Genomic DNA, 17,170 nt, shown 5'->3' with positions numbered 1-17,170 from the left:
TGGGCCCCAATGCCTGCAATCCCAGTACTCAGGAGGAAAAAGAGGGAAGGCTGAGTTAGAAGCCAAACTGAGCTAGGAAGTCAGAGCTTCACGCACACATACATGCATGCACACATACACAGTCTGAATCACTGAATGAATAAACAATGAAATGAGAAAACAATACTATACTCTAACCCTAAACTGCTCATAAAATAAAAACAGAAAAGAAGTCAGAAGGACCACATGCAGCTTGGCTGACCATTCATAGACCCCCGTGAGCAGAGAGCACCAACAGTCTGAGACACGCGGAAATCTGTGTGAAAGACAAGACCCGTGATTGTGCAGGGCTCCTTTGCGCCCACCACATCTGTAGCTCAGGAAATGAAGGCCCAAGCTGTGGACGTTTGAACATGTGGGCTCTATCAGAAGTTACCAGAAGTTAACCTTAACTATGCAATGAATCCTAAAATTAGTGTTTTGTTCTTGAAACTCTGTCATACTACAGTTGGATCAGAAAAAAAAAAAAAAAAACCCAGTGGCTTGCCTTTAATATAATCAGTGAGGAAGGTGGTTCACAAACACAACTGGCAGACTTCTGGCCTCCGTCATGAAAGAGTAATTAAGTGGTGCCGGTCTGCTGGCCTTGCCCTCCACTGTACAGCCACCAGGTTGGACAGCACAGGAAGCAGCTGTCCCCAGGCTCTGACCACAGGCCCTGCAGGACTGTGAGCCCTGAGGGAAGGAAACTCAGAGGAGCACGTTTCCCCCACCCAAGGCAAGAAGATGCCCACTGAGTGGGAGAAACGCCTGGAATCTGTGGGTCACAGCCGCAGAGCAAAGGCCCAGAGTTTTCTGCGGGGAGTTGGCAAAGGCACTGTGACAAAGCCGTCCCTGGCCAGGGGCAGGGCTGAGTGCCAGATTAGAGTCTGAGGTCAGCATGGCTCGGAAACACCAGGGTCCTGCCCAGACGGAGCATAGGCTTCTTCCTGACCGCCTCAATCATTCAATAACGATGCCAGGAAGGCCATGCATTGGTGATAAAGATCTGTCTAGAGAGTCAGCCAGGTCCTTGGACTGAGTTCAGAATGGAAATAGCTGCCCTACAGCTGAGATACACAGAGACAGACAAAACCTGCTGGTAGGACCAACCTCAGAAACAGAAACCAACACCAGGAAATCCAGACTCTTTACACCACGTCACTCCCGCCTCAGCATGGTAGAGCGATTGTTACACAGGCAAAGAAGAAACAACAACAACAACAACAGTGACTCATAATCGTAGGGTATCCACAGAAAGAGACATATCCAACTTGTGCAATTAGCAAAGAAATATAGAACAATAAATAAATAGATAATTGTAGGAGAGAAATGGACACCATCAAAAAGAAACAAGCAGAACTCTAGACTTGAAAATGTACAACATCTGAATTGTTTTTTTTTTAAAAAAAAAAAAATACTAATTAACATTAACAGCAGATCATTTCGACTGGTCCGTTTCCAGAGTAACTGATGTTGTGGGGGGAGGCTACCTACTGGAGCTCCAACCTAGAACCTCACATGTAGGCAAGCTCTCTATGGTTGACTTGCATTCCTAAACCTCCATTTTATTTACTCTTTTGAGATAAGATCTCACTGAGTTGACCCATCTGGCCTTGAACGTGTGACAGCTGCTTTAGCCTCCCACGAATCTGGTATTACAAGACTTCTTTCTGTAGTTTACCATGGGAAGATCAAACAAGGACCTGGGAGAGGAGGCAAGCGTGAAAGATAAGAACACGCTCTCTGCGGGAGATTGCCATGCAGTCTAAGTTGGAGTCCTGAAGAACAGGAAAAAAAAAAGCTTCTGTCTGCAGGAATAGGAACAGGGAGGCGCTGAGCCATGGCTCAATGATACAACACCTTCCTGTCGTGTTCATGGCTTGGATTAGATCTCAGCACTGGGAAGGAAGGGAGGGTGGAGGGAGGGAGGGGAAAAGACTAGAATTCCCAATTTGCTCTGCATACCCAAGAACGTCGGTGACCATCAAGGATCAAAGCAAAAAGACCATGCTTAGACACTTGATGGCCATCCTTATGAGAAGCAGGACGTGGGCCCAGGAGACGGCTTAGTGGGCAGGGGCTCTCACTCACTCCAAGAAGAGGACCTGACCTCCATCGCGAGCACCCACGTGACAGAAGGGAAGAACCTACTCCAGGCATCCTCTGACCTTCACATTTGAGAGGTGACACACACATGACCACACACACACACACGACTGACGGCATTTGCTGCTTGAAGTAACACGGAGACTTATTAATTATGAAAGCTCCTAACTCATTCCCACAGCTTAAATTAACTCCTATTTTTTAATCTATACTCTTCCACGAGGCTCGTCACCTCACCTCTGTAAGGCCCACTCTGCTTCCTCCGTGGCTGGCTGGAGGAGATTCCACCTTTCTTCTTCCCAGAGTTCGCTCTCTGCCCAGAAGTCCCGCCTATACCTCCTGCCTAGCTATTGGCCATTGAGCTTTTTATAACACCACCATCACAACACAGCAAGACATTTTCACCCAGTCTTGCAGAGGACCAAGGTTCTGTTCCTGGGCTAACTCATAACTACCATGAATGCTAGCTCTAGGGGATGCAATGCCCTCTTTAGGCCTCTGATGGCGCTTGCATGTATGAAGTACCATAGAGACAAGTAGGCACACAGCTATACATATAAGTAAAAATAATTTTTTGAAAAAAATTAAAAAGCAACAGTATCTCCCATGCGTTTGATAAACTATTTTTCTTTTTTTAATATTTATTTATTATTATGTATACAATATTCTGTCTACATGTATGCCTGAAGGCCAGAAGAGGGCATCAGACCTCATTACAGATGGTTGTGAGCCACTATGTGGTTGCTGGGAATTGAACTCAGGACCTTTGGAAGAACAGGCAATGCTCTTAACCACTGAACCATCTCTCCAGCCCGATAAACTATTTTTCTTATCTGGATTATTTTCATCAGTAAATAGGAAACATAAAACCCGAAGATGCACATATAACTACCGCCATGTACCAGTACAGGCGGCTGGCTGGTCACCAACCATAACAACAATGCAGAAGTTTTAATATTACAAAATGAGTCCCTTGCTCATTCCTTTTCCCCAATGCCACTTTTGAAGTTCTGAAGAGACCTGTGAGCATTAAATCCTTAGGTAGCATCCTTCTGCCATGAGGAGGGGAAAATACTTAAGGCCATGTAGTCTAAGGGATGTAAAATATACCATGTATCCAGTGTCTCAGAAGCATCAATTCTTGACTTTATCCATGAAAAAACAAGGCAAGAGGAGAAAGGGGCCAGCACAGGTTGCCCACTGTGGGGAACATGACCATTATCAAGTTCCTACTTCCAAATCCGACATTTCCCTACACGTTTGGCTGGAAAGATAAGCATAACAAGGAGCAGTTGCAGGCCACCATCTGCACCCACCAAGAAAGGGGACAGAGACAATAACTCTACTCTGTTCATTACTAATAGGTCCCTGAGGGACTGCAGAGGAGATGGGCCATAAAAACAGCCAGGCTGATGCATTCTCAGAGCTAGAAGCAGACAGGGAATGCGACCTTATCTCGATGATGACCCGGCTACACTGTCATTTCCTTCACTGGAACTCAGAACTAGAGTCTCAACCTTGTCATTTGAAGGGATGAAAACCAACTGTAAAAGGCAGAGCACTGCAGGAGTCCACTTCAATGAGGTGTTCACAGTGGTTCAGTTTATAGAGCTAGAAATTGGGATGGTGGTTGCTGGGGACCAGGAGGGGATGGAAATGATAGGATGGTGGTTGCTAGGGACCAGGAGGGGATGAATATGATAGGATGATGGTTGCTAGGGACCAGGAGGGGATGGAAATGATAGGATGATGGTTGCTAGGGATCAGGAGGGGATGGAAATGATAGGATGGTGGTTGCTAGGGACCAGGAGGGGATGGAAATAATAGGATGATGGTTGCTAGGGACCAGGAGGGGATGGAAATAATAGGATGATGGTTGCAGGGACCAGAAGGGGATGGAAATGATAGGATGATGGTTGCTAGGGACCAGGAGGGGATGGAAATGATAGGATGATGGTTGCTAGGGACCAGGAGGGGATGGAAATGATAGGATGATGGTTGCTAGGGACCAGGAGGGGATGGAAATAATAGGATGATGGTTGCTAGGGACCAGGAGGGGATGGAAATAATAGGATGATGGTTGCAGGGACCAGGAGGGGATGGAAATGATAGGATGATGGTTGCAGGGACCAGGAGGGGGTGGAAATGATAGGATGATGGTTACTAGGGACCAGGAGGGGATGGAATGATAGGATGATGGTTGCTAGGGACCAGGAGGGGATGGAATGATAGGATGATGGTTGCTAGGGACCAGGAGGGGATGGAAACGATAGGATGATTGGTATGGGGACAATGGTCTTGTACTTTGTAAAGATTTGTCACTTGTATTTTAATAAAATGCTGATTAGCCACTAGCCAGGCAAGAAGTATAGGTGGGTCAGGAAGTAGAGACAGGGCAATGAGAACAGGAGAATTCTGGGAAGAGGAAAGGCTCAGTCTGAAGTAGGCATCCAGATGCAGAGGAAGCAGGATGAGAACGTCTTACAGATAAAGGTACCAAGCCACATGGCTAACACAGACAGGAATAATGGGCCAATTTAAGATGTAAGAATTAGTTAATAAGAAGCCAGAGTGTAGTGATGAGGCGAGTGGGCCTGCTTTTCATCCCACCCGGCTCCCGCATGGCTAGCTTAGCCCCAGAATAATTACATGGAAACTGTATTCATTTAAACACTGCCCGGCTCATTAGTTCCAGTCTCTTATTGGCTAATTCTCACATCTTGCTTTAACCCATATTTAGTAATCTGTGTAACACCACGGGGTCGTGGCTTACCGGGAAAGATTCAGCATGTCTGACCTGGCGGCTGACCCCATGGCATCTGCCTGACCTGCTTCTTTCTTCCAGCATTCTGTTCTGTCTACTCCGCCTATCTAAGCTGCTGTCCTATCAAAGGCCAAGGCAGTCTCTTTATTTGACCAATGAAAATAACACATAGACAGAAGACCCACCTACATCACCGGAATTAATAGGCCAACCAGTTCATAATTAATGTGGTAGACCATTGTATTTCTTTGGGATGAATGGCTGCAGGGCCAGGTGGGACAGAAACTTCTGTCAACAAATGACAGTTTCTAAGGACCAGGTGAGGATGGAAATGATAGGACAGTAGTTGCTGAGAACCAGGAGGGGATGGAAATAACAGTTAGTATTTAAGGCTACAGAGATTGGGTTGTGTGTAGCAGTGGTGGCTACGGAGTAAGGTGGGTGTAACTGGTATGGATGAACTGTTTTTGGAATGACCCATTTCATGCTCCATGTATTGTACCATGACTTCTAACTTCTGTAGTTTAAATGTTCTGAAAACAAACCAATTACTTTTCAAGATGTCAAAGGAAAAAAAAAACCCACTATAAACCTTAAACCTAGAAAACTAAAAAAAACCTGGAAGAGGCAGGGCAGTGATGGCGCATGGCTTTAATCCCAGCACTTACAAGGCAGAGGCAGGTGGATCTCTGTGAGTTCAAGGCCAGCCTGATCTACAGAGCTAGTTCCCAGGACAGCTAGGATTGTTACACCAAGAAATCCTGTCATAAGAAAAAAAAAAAAAAAAAGATGGAAATTCATTTCAGATCAGTTGAAGCAATTTTACTATCGAGACATCTTTAACATCATTCCGTGACTTCAGCGTGTACACTTTCCCTTTCAAAGAGGACACATCTGTCCCCACATGACCCTCAACCCTCTACTCTCTGACATCCCCTACGACAACATGCCCCAGACATTCCCTGGGACACAAGTTCAATATATACGGATTTACGAGACCTTCCCTTGGACTAACAGGAGCCAAAGATGGCCCAGGGGCTATTTTATTAAACGTACACGTGACTCAAGACGAAACCCGCAGACTCTCTCCTAACACAGGGCATTGCCCTCCGTCTGCTCAACAAAGAAGGTAAGAACTCCGCCCAGCAGGTTGTGCCGCCACACCCTGCCCTGTACACACAGAACTTCTAGTTCGGCCTTGGCAGCTTGCAAACAGCCAGGTTATCAAAACCACACTGCACCGGCCACACCGCCTGCTCCACCATAAACAGCAACAAAGAGGGGCAGTTGTGAGACCAATGTTTGCAGATCAGAAAAACAGGTGCTGTGCAGGGCTGATCCCAGAGATAAAGGACCCGTGTCTGGCATCCCACAATGAACAGGGCAGCACTGCCTCAGCAAAGAACGCATGACTGACGTGTGCGCCTGCAATCCCGTGGTGCCATCGACCGCTGAGGAGGTTACACCTGTAAGCACAGGCTACCATCACTGTGTGCTGGAAAGTCAAGATGAATGTGCACACAAGGCTTACGAGTATCATCTGGGTGATTTAAAAAACGCCCCCTTTAGCAATTAAATGAGAACATCTACAGGTAGAAGACAGCATCAGGGTAGGCTTAAAGATCCCCCCACAAGAATCGGTACACAGCACTAGGGACCACTGAACTACATGCAGTACCCTCTCCCGGGTCACAAGGCACCTCACAGGGCCACTGCCATTCATGCCATTCGAGATGCTGAAGCAGTAATCTCCATTTGAAAAAATGACTCCGCACCTTGCTAATTTGGGTGTCCAACCACAGAAATTAGCTCTTTCTTAGTAAGTTGGAAGACTGACAGTTTGCCACATAAAACTCCCACATCAAATGAAAGTTCATATTAGAAATAAAATAATAAATGATTTATAAGAAAAATATAAAACTAGCACAAAGCTCTAGCTCGTTCTGTCAAATGTTAAGATAATACCGTGAGAACAGCAAGTCTGGCCGAGGTACCACTTAAGATAAACACCACATGGATTCCCTCTGACAGTACCCTCAAGGTCCTCCCTACACAGAAAGGTCTAATTGAAGACCAACAGACAAAACATTAGGTCAAACCACATGCCACGCCTAGCTTTGGAAAGGCCAAAGTACTGGAAGATTGGCAGTTCCATGCTGTCTAAATATAAGGCAGTATAGTCCACACTGAACTACAATTAGTGTAAAATAAAACAAAATTAACTTTGATCTGAGAATCATGTATATAACATCACAGACACTGCCAAACTTTCAACCAATTGCCTTTCCTCAATTCCCTGAGCAGGCCCACTACCTCAGCCAATCGCCTTTCCCCAGTGCCCTAAGCAGGTCCACTACCACATTTTCAATGCACACCAGCACCATTAAATACATCTGGAAGCTGAAGTGTCTGCAGAGTTAACATCTTAGACAGAGCTCTGATGGCCTACAAGGGGACGCTGAAGCTAAAACCTTAGCTGGAGCAGAGAACAAGCTCTCTCCCACCAACTCTAAAGTCAGTGAGGACCAGCAGAGTTCTATGCAGAGCAGATCCTGCTGTGAGGAAGTCTGCTCCCAGGAGCAACAAACTCCGCAATCAACAGCCTTAGCTTGGCTTGGTATTCGGAGCAAATCTGCCATCTCAAAGCCAGTTCCTCAGAAAGCAGTCCCAACAGGGAACTGGCCCTGGTTCTGCAAACTGGCCACAAAGACAGGAAACCCACCCACAGACTGGACTAGAGATCTGAGGGGAGAAACTTTCTGTGCCCTGTGTATTTTATAATGAAAAAGCAGAACGTCAGTGTTGAGGCCATCATACTAGATGTTCAAAGTATGGACTTTCAGGTCTTTGCTAAGTTAAAAATCCTATAAAGACCCTAAGTCAATATGAGAGAGAGAGAGAGAGAGAGAGAGAGAGAGAGAGAGAGAGAGAGAGAGAGAGAGAGAGAGAGAGAGAGAGCCATGCCCACAAGGCTCTAGGGAAAGACGGCTCCAGCTGCCTTTGCTCGTTCACACCTTGATTAGTGCAGCCATCTTCATTCAACATGGCCCTCTCTCACACTGAAGCCAAAGAACCAACCCCAGGACACCTGAAGCTGGACAAGTCACCTTCTTCTGCATCCCAGCCAACTAGTAAAGAAAGGACACTGGTCTCTGGATGGAGGTGGCAGCGACTCACTCCCCAAGTGAGCAAGTGTAGTGTTTCAACGCTAGTACAACTTTATTACAGCTGTGAGAGTCAATAAGTGACAAGTCATCTCACACGTTCACGTGTGTGTGTGTGTGTGTGTATGTGGGCGTGTGTGGGCGTGCGTGCATGTGTGCATGCTGCCTAAGCACACAGGTGTGGAGACCAGCGAAGGTGACCCCAGGCTCCTCATGAATTGTTCTCCGCTTTATTTGCTAAGTCATGGTCTCTTGGTAAACCCAAAAGCTACCAATCTGACAGGTCTAACTAGGAAACTTGCCAAGCATTGTCCTGTCTCCCAAGTGCTAAGACTACACAAAGGCCAGGCTTCCGTGCTACTTAGCCTTGATATGGGGCCTGGGGATCTAAATTCTGGTCCTCTTGCTTGCATATCAAACACTTCGTCCACCAAGCCATCTCTCCAGACCAACAAGCCATTTTTATAGAAGATCCATCCCACAAGGTCAATCAGTACCAAACTACAGTGATGAGTCTGATAGTTGCTCCATTTGTACGGCCCAAACTGATTTCTCCTGGGACTACAAATTGACCATGCGGCCTGGGCATGTGCTGCAAACATCTGCAGATGGGCCTTCCAGATCCTCACTGCAGACAGCTTCAGCCCCACAGAACAGGCCCGCGAGCTGAAGCAGCCTATGGCTTCACCTCAGGCACAACTCCAACACAAGGCGGGCCAGAGGAAATTCATCGTTCCCACGCTCCTAGAGTTTCAGGCTGAATCTCTGGACTTCATAGAGATACTTCTGGGATAACCATACCAACAAATTAATACCTTTGGGAGTCGTTTACTTACGGTCAGGTAAGCCAATCTACCAAACTGGATCAGATTCCCCAAAGTGTTAGCAGAGGAAATCGGAGGAAAGACAGGTGAAGTCACCTGTGCAAGAGCTCGGATTACCTGAGCGGGCACCTCACACCTGACTCGCGTGATTGTGGTGTCTACAGCACAGTGGTAACGAGAATTCCCAGGTACTGAGAGAACTGAGTGGCAGCTAGGAGGATTAAAACCTAGACAATCTGTAGGGAAATTTCCATATTCTCCTGCATGACAGACAAGGATGCCACAGACGTGATGACGGTGACGGTGACGATGGTGAAGATGAAGACCCCTTGACTGCACCCCACAGACATGACTACCATTTCCACGTCACAGACAAAGAAAACACTGTATATGCAAGAGCCTAAAATAGATCCTAAGATGCCAGGCCGCCACAAGCCACACAATCCCAAGATTAATAAAACTGCTCAAAGGAAGACAGGTGGGAGGTACTTTGTATTTGCTGAAGAGAATCCATGGAAGTTCCAGATAGACCATAAAAAAGTAAACAATGGGGCAATTTCAATCATTTGATGTCATCTCCAAATGGCAACTCAACCCCATCCCCCCACCCCGAAAAATGAAGTAAGCAGTTGGAGAAACGTCTCAGCAATTAAGGACATTCATTGCTCCCGCAGAGTGCCTGGGTCTTCAGGCACGAGGTGCTATGCATATAGCGCGTGCCTGCGTGCGTGCGTGCGTGCGTATGTGTGTGTCTGTCTGTCTGTCTGTCTGTCTGTCTGTGTCTGGTCTGTGTCTATGTGTGTGTCTATCTGTGTCTGTGTATATGCATGTGTTTGTGTGTGTATGTGTATGTCTGTCTGTGTATATGTGTCTGTGTGTTTATCTGTGTATCTCTGTGAGTATCTGTGTGTCTGTGTGTGTCTGTGTGCGTATCTGTATGTATCTCTATGTGTGTCAGTGTGTGTGTGTCTGTGTGTAGATCTGTGTGTGTCTGTGTGTGTGTGTGTGTGTGTGTGTGTGTAGATACATGCAGAGAAAATAAAATACATAATATAAAAATGTCTTTCTTTAGCCGGGCGGTGGTGGCGCACACCTTTAATCCCAGCACTCGGGAGGCAGAGGCAGGCGGATCTCTGTGAGTTCGAGGCCAACCTGGTCTACAAGAGCTAGTTCCAGGACAGGCTCTAAAAAAGCTGCAGAGAAACCCTGTCTCGAAAAACCAAAAAAAAAAAAAAAAAAAAAAAAAAATGTCTTTCTTTATTTAATGTAAAACAGGAAAGCAAGAGAGCACGGTAGATTGGCATGTGGCGCTGACACCCCCCTTCTGGCGGCTGCTGCTTCCTAGTGGCATGCTTCCTAACTGTTAGTCAGGGCAAACCAGGAAGAATGTGGCATTCCCCAATACAAAAGGCACTGAGCACATCACACCAGGTCCCACCATTAAACTTCAAAAGCAAGAGAAAACACATTTAAACATGAGAACGACAAGCAACAAGGAAACTAAAGTTTTCTCCAAAAGTTCTTGTTCTTAAGTTTAAAATAAATGTGCTATACCAAGACACACAACTATAATGTGCCCTGCATTTAATATGGGTTTGGCTTATATTTCTCTTTACCTTGACAAAATTAGTTCAAACGTAATTAAACAATTGGCGTAAAAGCAAACCTTCCTTCTCAGAGACTCTTCTCTCCTAGGTTTAATACTGAAAACCCCATTTCCCTGACAATTTTGTTATCAGTGAAGAATTTAGTAAACAGCACCAAAAAAAGAACATTTCATAAATACAGTTATGAGATTTATCTATGAAAACACTGAAAATCAATTCTGCATTTATTTTTTACCTAGATTCACCATAAATCCAATATCTTGCCTGGTATTATAAGTAGCCACCATCTGATAGCAAGAGGAGGCTTCCATGTTCTATTGGGAAAGTTTGCAGAATTAATAATAGTGGTGAAGATGATGATGATGATGATGATGATGATGATGATGATGATGATTTTATAGCCCAATCTAAACAGCAAGCTTCTCTAGTGTGGTTTAAACTGGCTCCAGTCAGACAGTCTGAGAGGGCCTTGAACTTGTGACCTTCTTGCTTCAGCTTCCATGGCACTGGGAATATACACACGTGCCACAACACCCAATTTATTTACATAAATCTAATTTACAGAAGACTTCCTTCTAAGGTTTCAGGCGAAGCCCATTTTTGGCCAAGTCTCCGTCACTCACCTTCTGGTAAATCATGTGGCACATGGCAACTCTCAGCTTCATCCCGGCGCACTGCACGTGGTAGAAGTACAGGTGGTGCAGCACGGCCAGGAGCAGCGTGCACGCCGACAGGACCGCGGCGTAGCCGTAAGCTGTGTGCAGAGCCACGGAGTCGCTGGGGTCAGAGTTCTCAAAATACTCAAGGAATTTCCCTAAAAGTACAGGCTGGACTACTCTGGTGGTCTCCTAAAAAAGAAAAAAAAAAAGGCATTCATTAGAAATATAAACCACCAATTTTTCTCAACACGGCTTTACTTCCATATGCCCCTCGCCCCCGACCTAAGGCAGAGAAAACTGCTACCATCATTACTACAGGAAACCAGTATTCTAACCTGAACTCAGAGCCACAGGCTCAAAAACAGAAACACGTTAATACACTGGGGTCAGTCCAGGCAGATGCGCAATGCATGCTCAAATCAACTTTAACAGACAGCTGGCAGGTTGCCAAAAAAAAAAAAAAAAAAAAATCCTGGCTGAAAATGAATAAGGAAAAAAATTAGTGGCCAAGGAGGAAAAGGGCTAGTAATATGATTAAATACAGACATGCCAGCTCTTGGTCCGCCTTGTTTCCTATGGTCTCTCAATGCCCCACCCAGCCTAACAGGAAGTGACAGTATGGTCCATTCGCAAAAGGCATAGGCATGCTACCTCCTTCTGTTCCAGCCTTCTAGGCGAGGACATTTGTGAAAACACAGGACCAAAAACAGAATGTTCCAATCTTCCTCGGCTCCGGCTCTGCAAGTGAGTGCATCCCAGACCTTCTGCTGGGCATGTGGAAAAGCCTCAGGTTTGTACAGTCCCCAGGGAGACTGTGTAATATGTCTCTATCCCCTAGACACTGAGGTGTGCCCAGGGTTACTGCCACCTTTGCTGAGGCAGTCTGGGATTGAAAATTAAACATGGCACAAACCGTGGTTTTCTGCCAGCCTTACAACACTAAGCACTGATTATAAATCAAGATTAATAAGCATCTATTCTCTGAGACAAAAACCAAAAGCCTATACCAATGACGTGAGAGGCTCTGGGGAAAGCCATCTTCTGACCAGCAAGGAGAATTCGGGCGTTCATTACACAACAGCTCCCTGACTCATAGGCCGCTCACACCCCTTAGCCCACATCCCCCCTGCCAATCCTCAGGGACCCCTCCCCCATGAGAGAAAACCAAACACTCCCTGCAAATCAAAGTCACCAAAAGTAAACACGGAGGCCCACACCACTTCCTCCTCAAGGACAAAAAGGCAGGCTTGGAAATCTTTCAAACACTTGACTCTGAACAGCTTTTCCTTTCAGATAACACAGATGCAAACAGCTGATGAGTTTGCTTCGCATGACTATTTTCTGTCCATGAGAAGGGAGGATCCTAACGTGTCCACAACAGGAAACAAGAAGGAAAATAACAGAAACATCTTCCCAACCACTGATCCCCAGTCAGGACATTTACAGGAGATGCCTCGGTCTCTCAAACGAGCTGTGACACCAAATCTGACCTCACACTCTGTATGCACGCACATGCACACACGCACACACACATACACACACACGCACGCACACACACATACACACACACGCACACACACATACATACACACAACCACATTGCTTTCCACGAGGTCATGGACGTTCTGAGTATTATACAGAAGGACATGCTACTCAACAAACGCATACGATCAAGGCCATCAGACTCCATGGACTCCGAGGCTCCTTGTCACTTCCGTCCCCAGTGACATCGTTCAAGAAGGACAATTAATTCAAGAGCACCTGACCCCATGATCACAATGGCTGCACAACATTTCCTAAGATGAAACCCTAGGGTTTGCCCTGGGAATGGAGGGCTCCATGTTGTTCTATGGGGGACCTAGACCCTAAGACAAGCCAGGACAGCTGGGTCAACAGCACACTAACCTAGGCTCTCCACCCAGGAGCGCAGGGGCAGCTCTGATACTCTGGAGGAAGTCATGAAGTCGTCACCTCCTCACAATTCTCCTGACAAAGAGCTAGCTGACGGAAGACTTGGCAAATACAACAAAAGAGGTAACGAAGGGAAGGCAAGTCTCCACTGCCTGAGCTGTGTGTTCCACAGCTAATAATCCCTTTACGTATATGGCCTCTTGGTTAATACCTCCTCCCGCGGACCTATCCTTCCTATCCCCAACCCTCACCTAGAAGAAACAAAGAAACAAAAATACCTATTCTCAAGCTTTTAGCTGAACCGAATTAAGCTTTCTGGGAACCTAGAAGGGAAGGTGAAAATGTAGCCGGGTATATATTGATAACATGCCTATAATCCCAGAATTCAGAGGTAGAGGCACAAAAATAAAGAGTTTGCAGCTGGCCTGTCTCAAAAATAGTCCTACCTTCATCTTAGATCCACTCTGTGCCCTACCAAAGAAGTTCCCTGCCCTTTGTTCCCTCCCCCCCCCCCCGAAATGGCCAACTGAAATCTCATAGTACTACCGGAGAGCAAGAAGATCCCTCAAGGCCCCAACAGCCAAAGTTCTACCAGACAGTGGCCAACCTTCTGACTCCGGCCCACACTGCCACTTACAAAGTCCAGTTAGAACCACACAGTTGCACATCCCAGTCCTCTCACCCACACTGAGACAGAAGAAAATAAAATCACACCTACAAAAGTGAACGTTCTAAGTAACTTTACATTTTTGTGTTGAGACTTAGGCACAGCTATGAGACACAGTGGCACCAGGTCTGGGGCTAGACACTCCGGAGCCTGAGCCTCTGAACCCTTGAAGGCAGCTACCTCCCAGTGGAGATTTGGAACTCGGTCTCCACCACTGTAGTTTGCAGAGAAACTTACTACAGAGTTTGATAGGACATTGTCCCCACTGGGCCTGGGGCTCCTTTCACGCTCCCTGAGGACCCGAGACTCTTCCTGCCTGGTTTCACAGTCCCTGATCTGTGTGATGGAACCAAAGTAGAGGAAGCTAAAAAACTGTGAGAGAAAATGATGCTGGATTAAAACTCACGAGCAACAATGAACTGTGGGGGAAGCAGCAGGCAATGGACTGCAGAATGGGCAGACAGGAGACAATGGTTAGTGGAGAGAGACCAGAGACGGTGAGGTACGCAGCAGATCTGGGGAACACATCACTACCAAGATCTCAGAGATGCAGGAATTGGGGTCTTCTACCCTGAACTGCACCGTGAGACCACAGAGGAGGGGCAAGCATTTGTGCCACATCCACTGAAGCCCAGATTCGGACTCCACAGGAAAGTGTGTGGGCCTGAGCTCCCCTACCAAAGGAGGACTCTGAAGGCAGAAACCAGTCCCAGGGGAACACCACTACTGTTTGTCCTGCCCCATCCCAGTGTCTGGTCTTAGCGCATGGTAGAGATGTGGTGTGGAAATTGCAGGTCCTTCTTTGGTTTCAGTCTGGAATGCTTCTATACAGCAAGAGCTGCATGGAAGAGTACGCAAGAACCCAGGACCTAGACGTGCGTTTCAAACCACTAAACAAAAGCACTCTGGCTCAACGCAGCAGGGGAAAGTCAGCTCGGGAAATGCTATGTTCAAAGGGAAAGATGATTCATAACTGGCTTTTAAAGTGACTTCAAGCCATCGAGATGGCTCATTGGGTAACAGTGCTTGCCACGCAAGCATGGTGACCTGAGTTTGATCCCTGGAACCCACAGTGGAAGGAGAGAAGTGACTCCGTTGTTCTTTCACACACACGCACGCACGCACGCACGCACACATACAAATATTTAAAAGGGCTTAACTAAAATACAATCACCTCTTAAAGGAGAGTGGAAACGCAGCAAAGAGGACAAGAGCAGCCTTCCTTAAAAATTATCTCTTTTCTGGGCCAACAAAAAGCTCCTCGGCCCCAGCAGGGAAGGTCAAAGGTGTAGTGTGAAGCGGCGGGGCTGCGGCGGGGCTGCGTCCCGCCACCCAGCCGCCGGCTAGCTTTACCCAAAATAATTACACGGAAACTGTATTCTTTTAAAACACTGCCTGGCCCATAGTTTCAGCCTCTTATTGGTTAATTCTCACATCTTCCTTTAACCCATATTTAGTAATCTGGGTAGCACCACGAGGTGTGGCTTACCAGGAGAGATCTTAACCTGCGTCCATCTCGGAGAGGAGCAGCATGGAGACTCACTATGGCGACTGCCTGAAGCGTCTCTCCAACTCTACTTCCTTGTTCCCACAATTCTGTTCTGTCTACTCCACCTACCTAATTTTCTGTCTCTTAAAGGGCCAAGGCAGTTTTCTTTATTAATTAACCAATGAAAGAAACATAGACAGATAACTCTCCTCCATCACAAAGGACTACTCACAGTTTGAAAACTAATTTTAGAAGAAAAGAAGTAAGACACTCTCTTGAGTTTTCTACACATACTACACCTCAGAGTAACCGGAAGACTAAGCAAAGTAGACCCAGCCGTTGTAGGGAGATCACAGCTAACAAACATAACGGCCACATCACCATGTTGCAGCCATCTCCCCTTAACCACGAGCATCCCTGCATCACACGGGGGAAACCAGCAAGCACACGCTAGGGTCCTCAGAGTGATGGCGGAAGGCACTGCAAAGCGGAGGAGCCAGGGACTCCACGTCACACGTTCAGTGACTCGGGAGGGGAACGCCATTGCACCAACCCAGACTGTGGCAACCTCTGCTCAACAAGCAGTCCGGCGTTTTCAATCACAAAAATAGTGACTGCGAAGGTAACTGCAGAGGGAAGAACAGACAGGGAGACCAAAACAAAAAACCCAAAGCCATCTAAGTCAACGGGATGCATCTCACTGGACCAACGTCCAAAGCACAGGGGAAAGGGTGCGGCAGAACTGCCAGTTAAGAGCACATGCTGCACTGCAGAAGGTCTGTGTCCAAGTCCAGCACCCAAGCCAAGGGCATCTATAACTCCTATGCCCTCTCCTGATGTCTGTTGACCCTGTACTCATGCATGAACCCACATTCAGACATGTACATTATAGGTAACTACAAGAAACGATAAGTTGATGGATGGACGGATGGATGGATGGATGGATGGATGGATGGATGGATGGATGGACAGATGACTGGATACCAGATACACTACTGATCATCTCAAAGATCCAAGATGGTGAAGCTGGAAGAACAATTGAGACCAAAATCCCTAGTTACCCACACAGTAATCAAATGAATCGATAAAACGTAGGCAAAAAAAAAAAAAAAAAAACAAAAAAAAAACCAAGAGAGGGAAATGAGCCCTGGCAAGACACGCTGATGATATGAAAGCTGTAATGTGTCTGTGAACAACGGCACGATAATCCTGCGGCCGAAAGCCCAACTGTTAAAGGTACAGACGAAACATTTCCTAGATAAATGGTGGCATACGCGGGGACAGCTTCAAAGAGGAGTGAGCCGGGCTCTGGATGAATCGCGTCTCGACATGAGTTGACAGATTACTCAAGTGTGGCTTACAGGCAAACAGGGGCTTCTAATTCTGGTTGAGTTTTATGTTTTTACAATGTCCTTAAGATTCTAGGAAAGAAAATGTCCCCCCAAGCTTGGCCGTAGATGGCAAGCAGCTGAGCAAGAATTACCACAGAGGGGGGGACTAACAAATTTTCCTCCTCCTATTGTCCCCCACCAAGGAGTCCGCACCGGGGAGTACGGGGGAGGGGAACAGAACATCGAAAAAAATCACACATTCTGCTTTAAAAGCCAGGTCTGTCGCTTGCGAGTCCCGTGTGTGCCGTGTTATAACCTCTTCTGAGCCTCCATCTACAACTGAGGAAATCTGCCCTCTCTCCCTCAGAAGCATCCAGGAGGGGACCAGATGATCCCATAGTGGGTGTGAGCTCTGACTGCTTTCTTTAGGTCACGGGAAGAACCTGGCACGCTCTGAGCTCTAGGGTTCAGTCCTCTGCACAAAACGTTAAAAGGCATGAACAAGCGCAATGACTGGTGGCTAAGACATTAAGCGTGCACAGATGGCTTCTGAAACCCTGCGGCTTACAGACAGCCACGGCAGAGTAAGTGACTCGACCGGAGTTGTTTATGAAAGTTGAGTTTCCC

At 46.8% G+C, this 17,170-nt stretch overlaps 1 protein-coding gene across 2 annotated transcripts in view; it reads right to left on the bottom strand.

Annotated features, from left to right (window-relative positions):
• Abcc4 (ATP binding cassette subfamily C member 4) overlaps positions 1–17,170 on the bottom strand; it is a 210,971-nt gene that overhangs the window by 142,141 nt on the left and 51,660 nt on the right. For both annotated transcript variants that reach the window (XM_038310408.1, XM_038310409.1), the window contains one exon: positions 11,110–11,334. In XM_038310408.1, the coding sequence (XP_038166336.1) occupies positions 11,110–11,334 (225 nt within the window). The remainder of the gene's footprint in view (positions 1–11,109; positions 11,335–17,170) is intronic.

Source organism: Arvicola amphibius, chromosome 13 (assembly GCF_903992535.2).
Source record: "Arvicola amphibius chromosome 13, mArvAmp1.2, whole genome shotgun sequence".
Taxonomy (NCBI): domain Eukaryota; kingdom Metazoa; phylum Chordata; class Mammalia; order Rodentia; family Cricetidae; genus Arvicola; species Arvicola amphibius.
The sequence above is the reverse complement of the archived record's forward strand: the minus strand, read 5'-3'. Positions and strand labels throughout refer to the sequence as shown.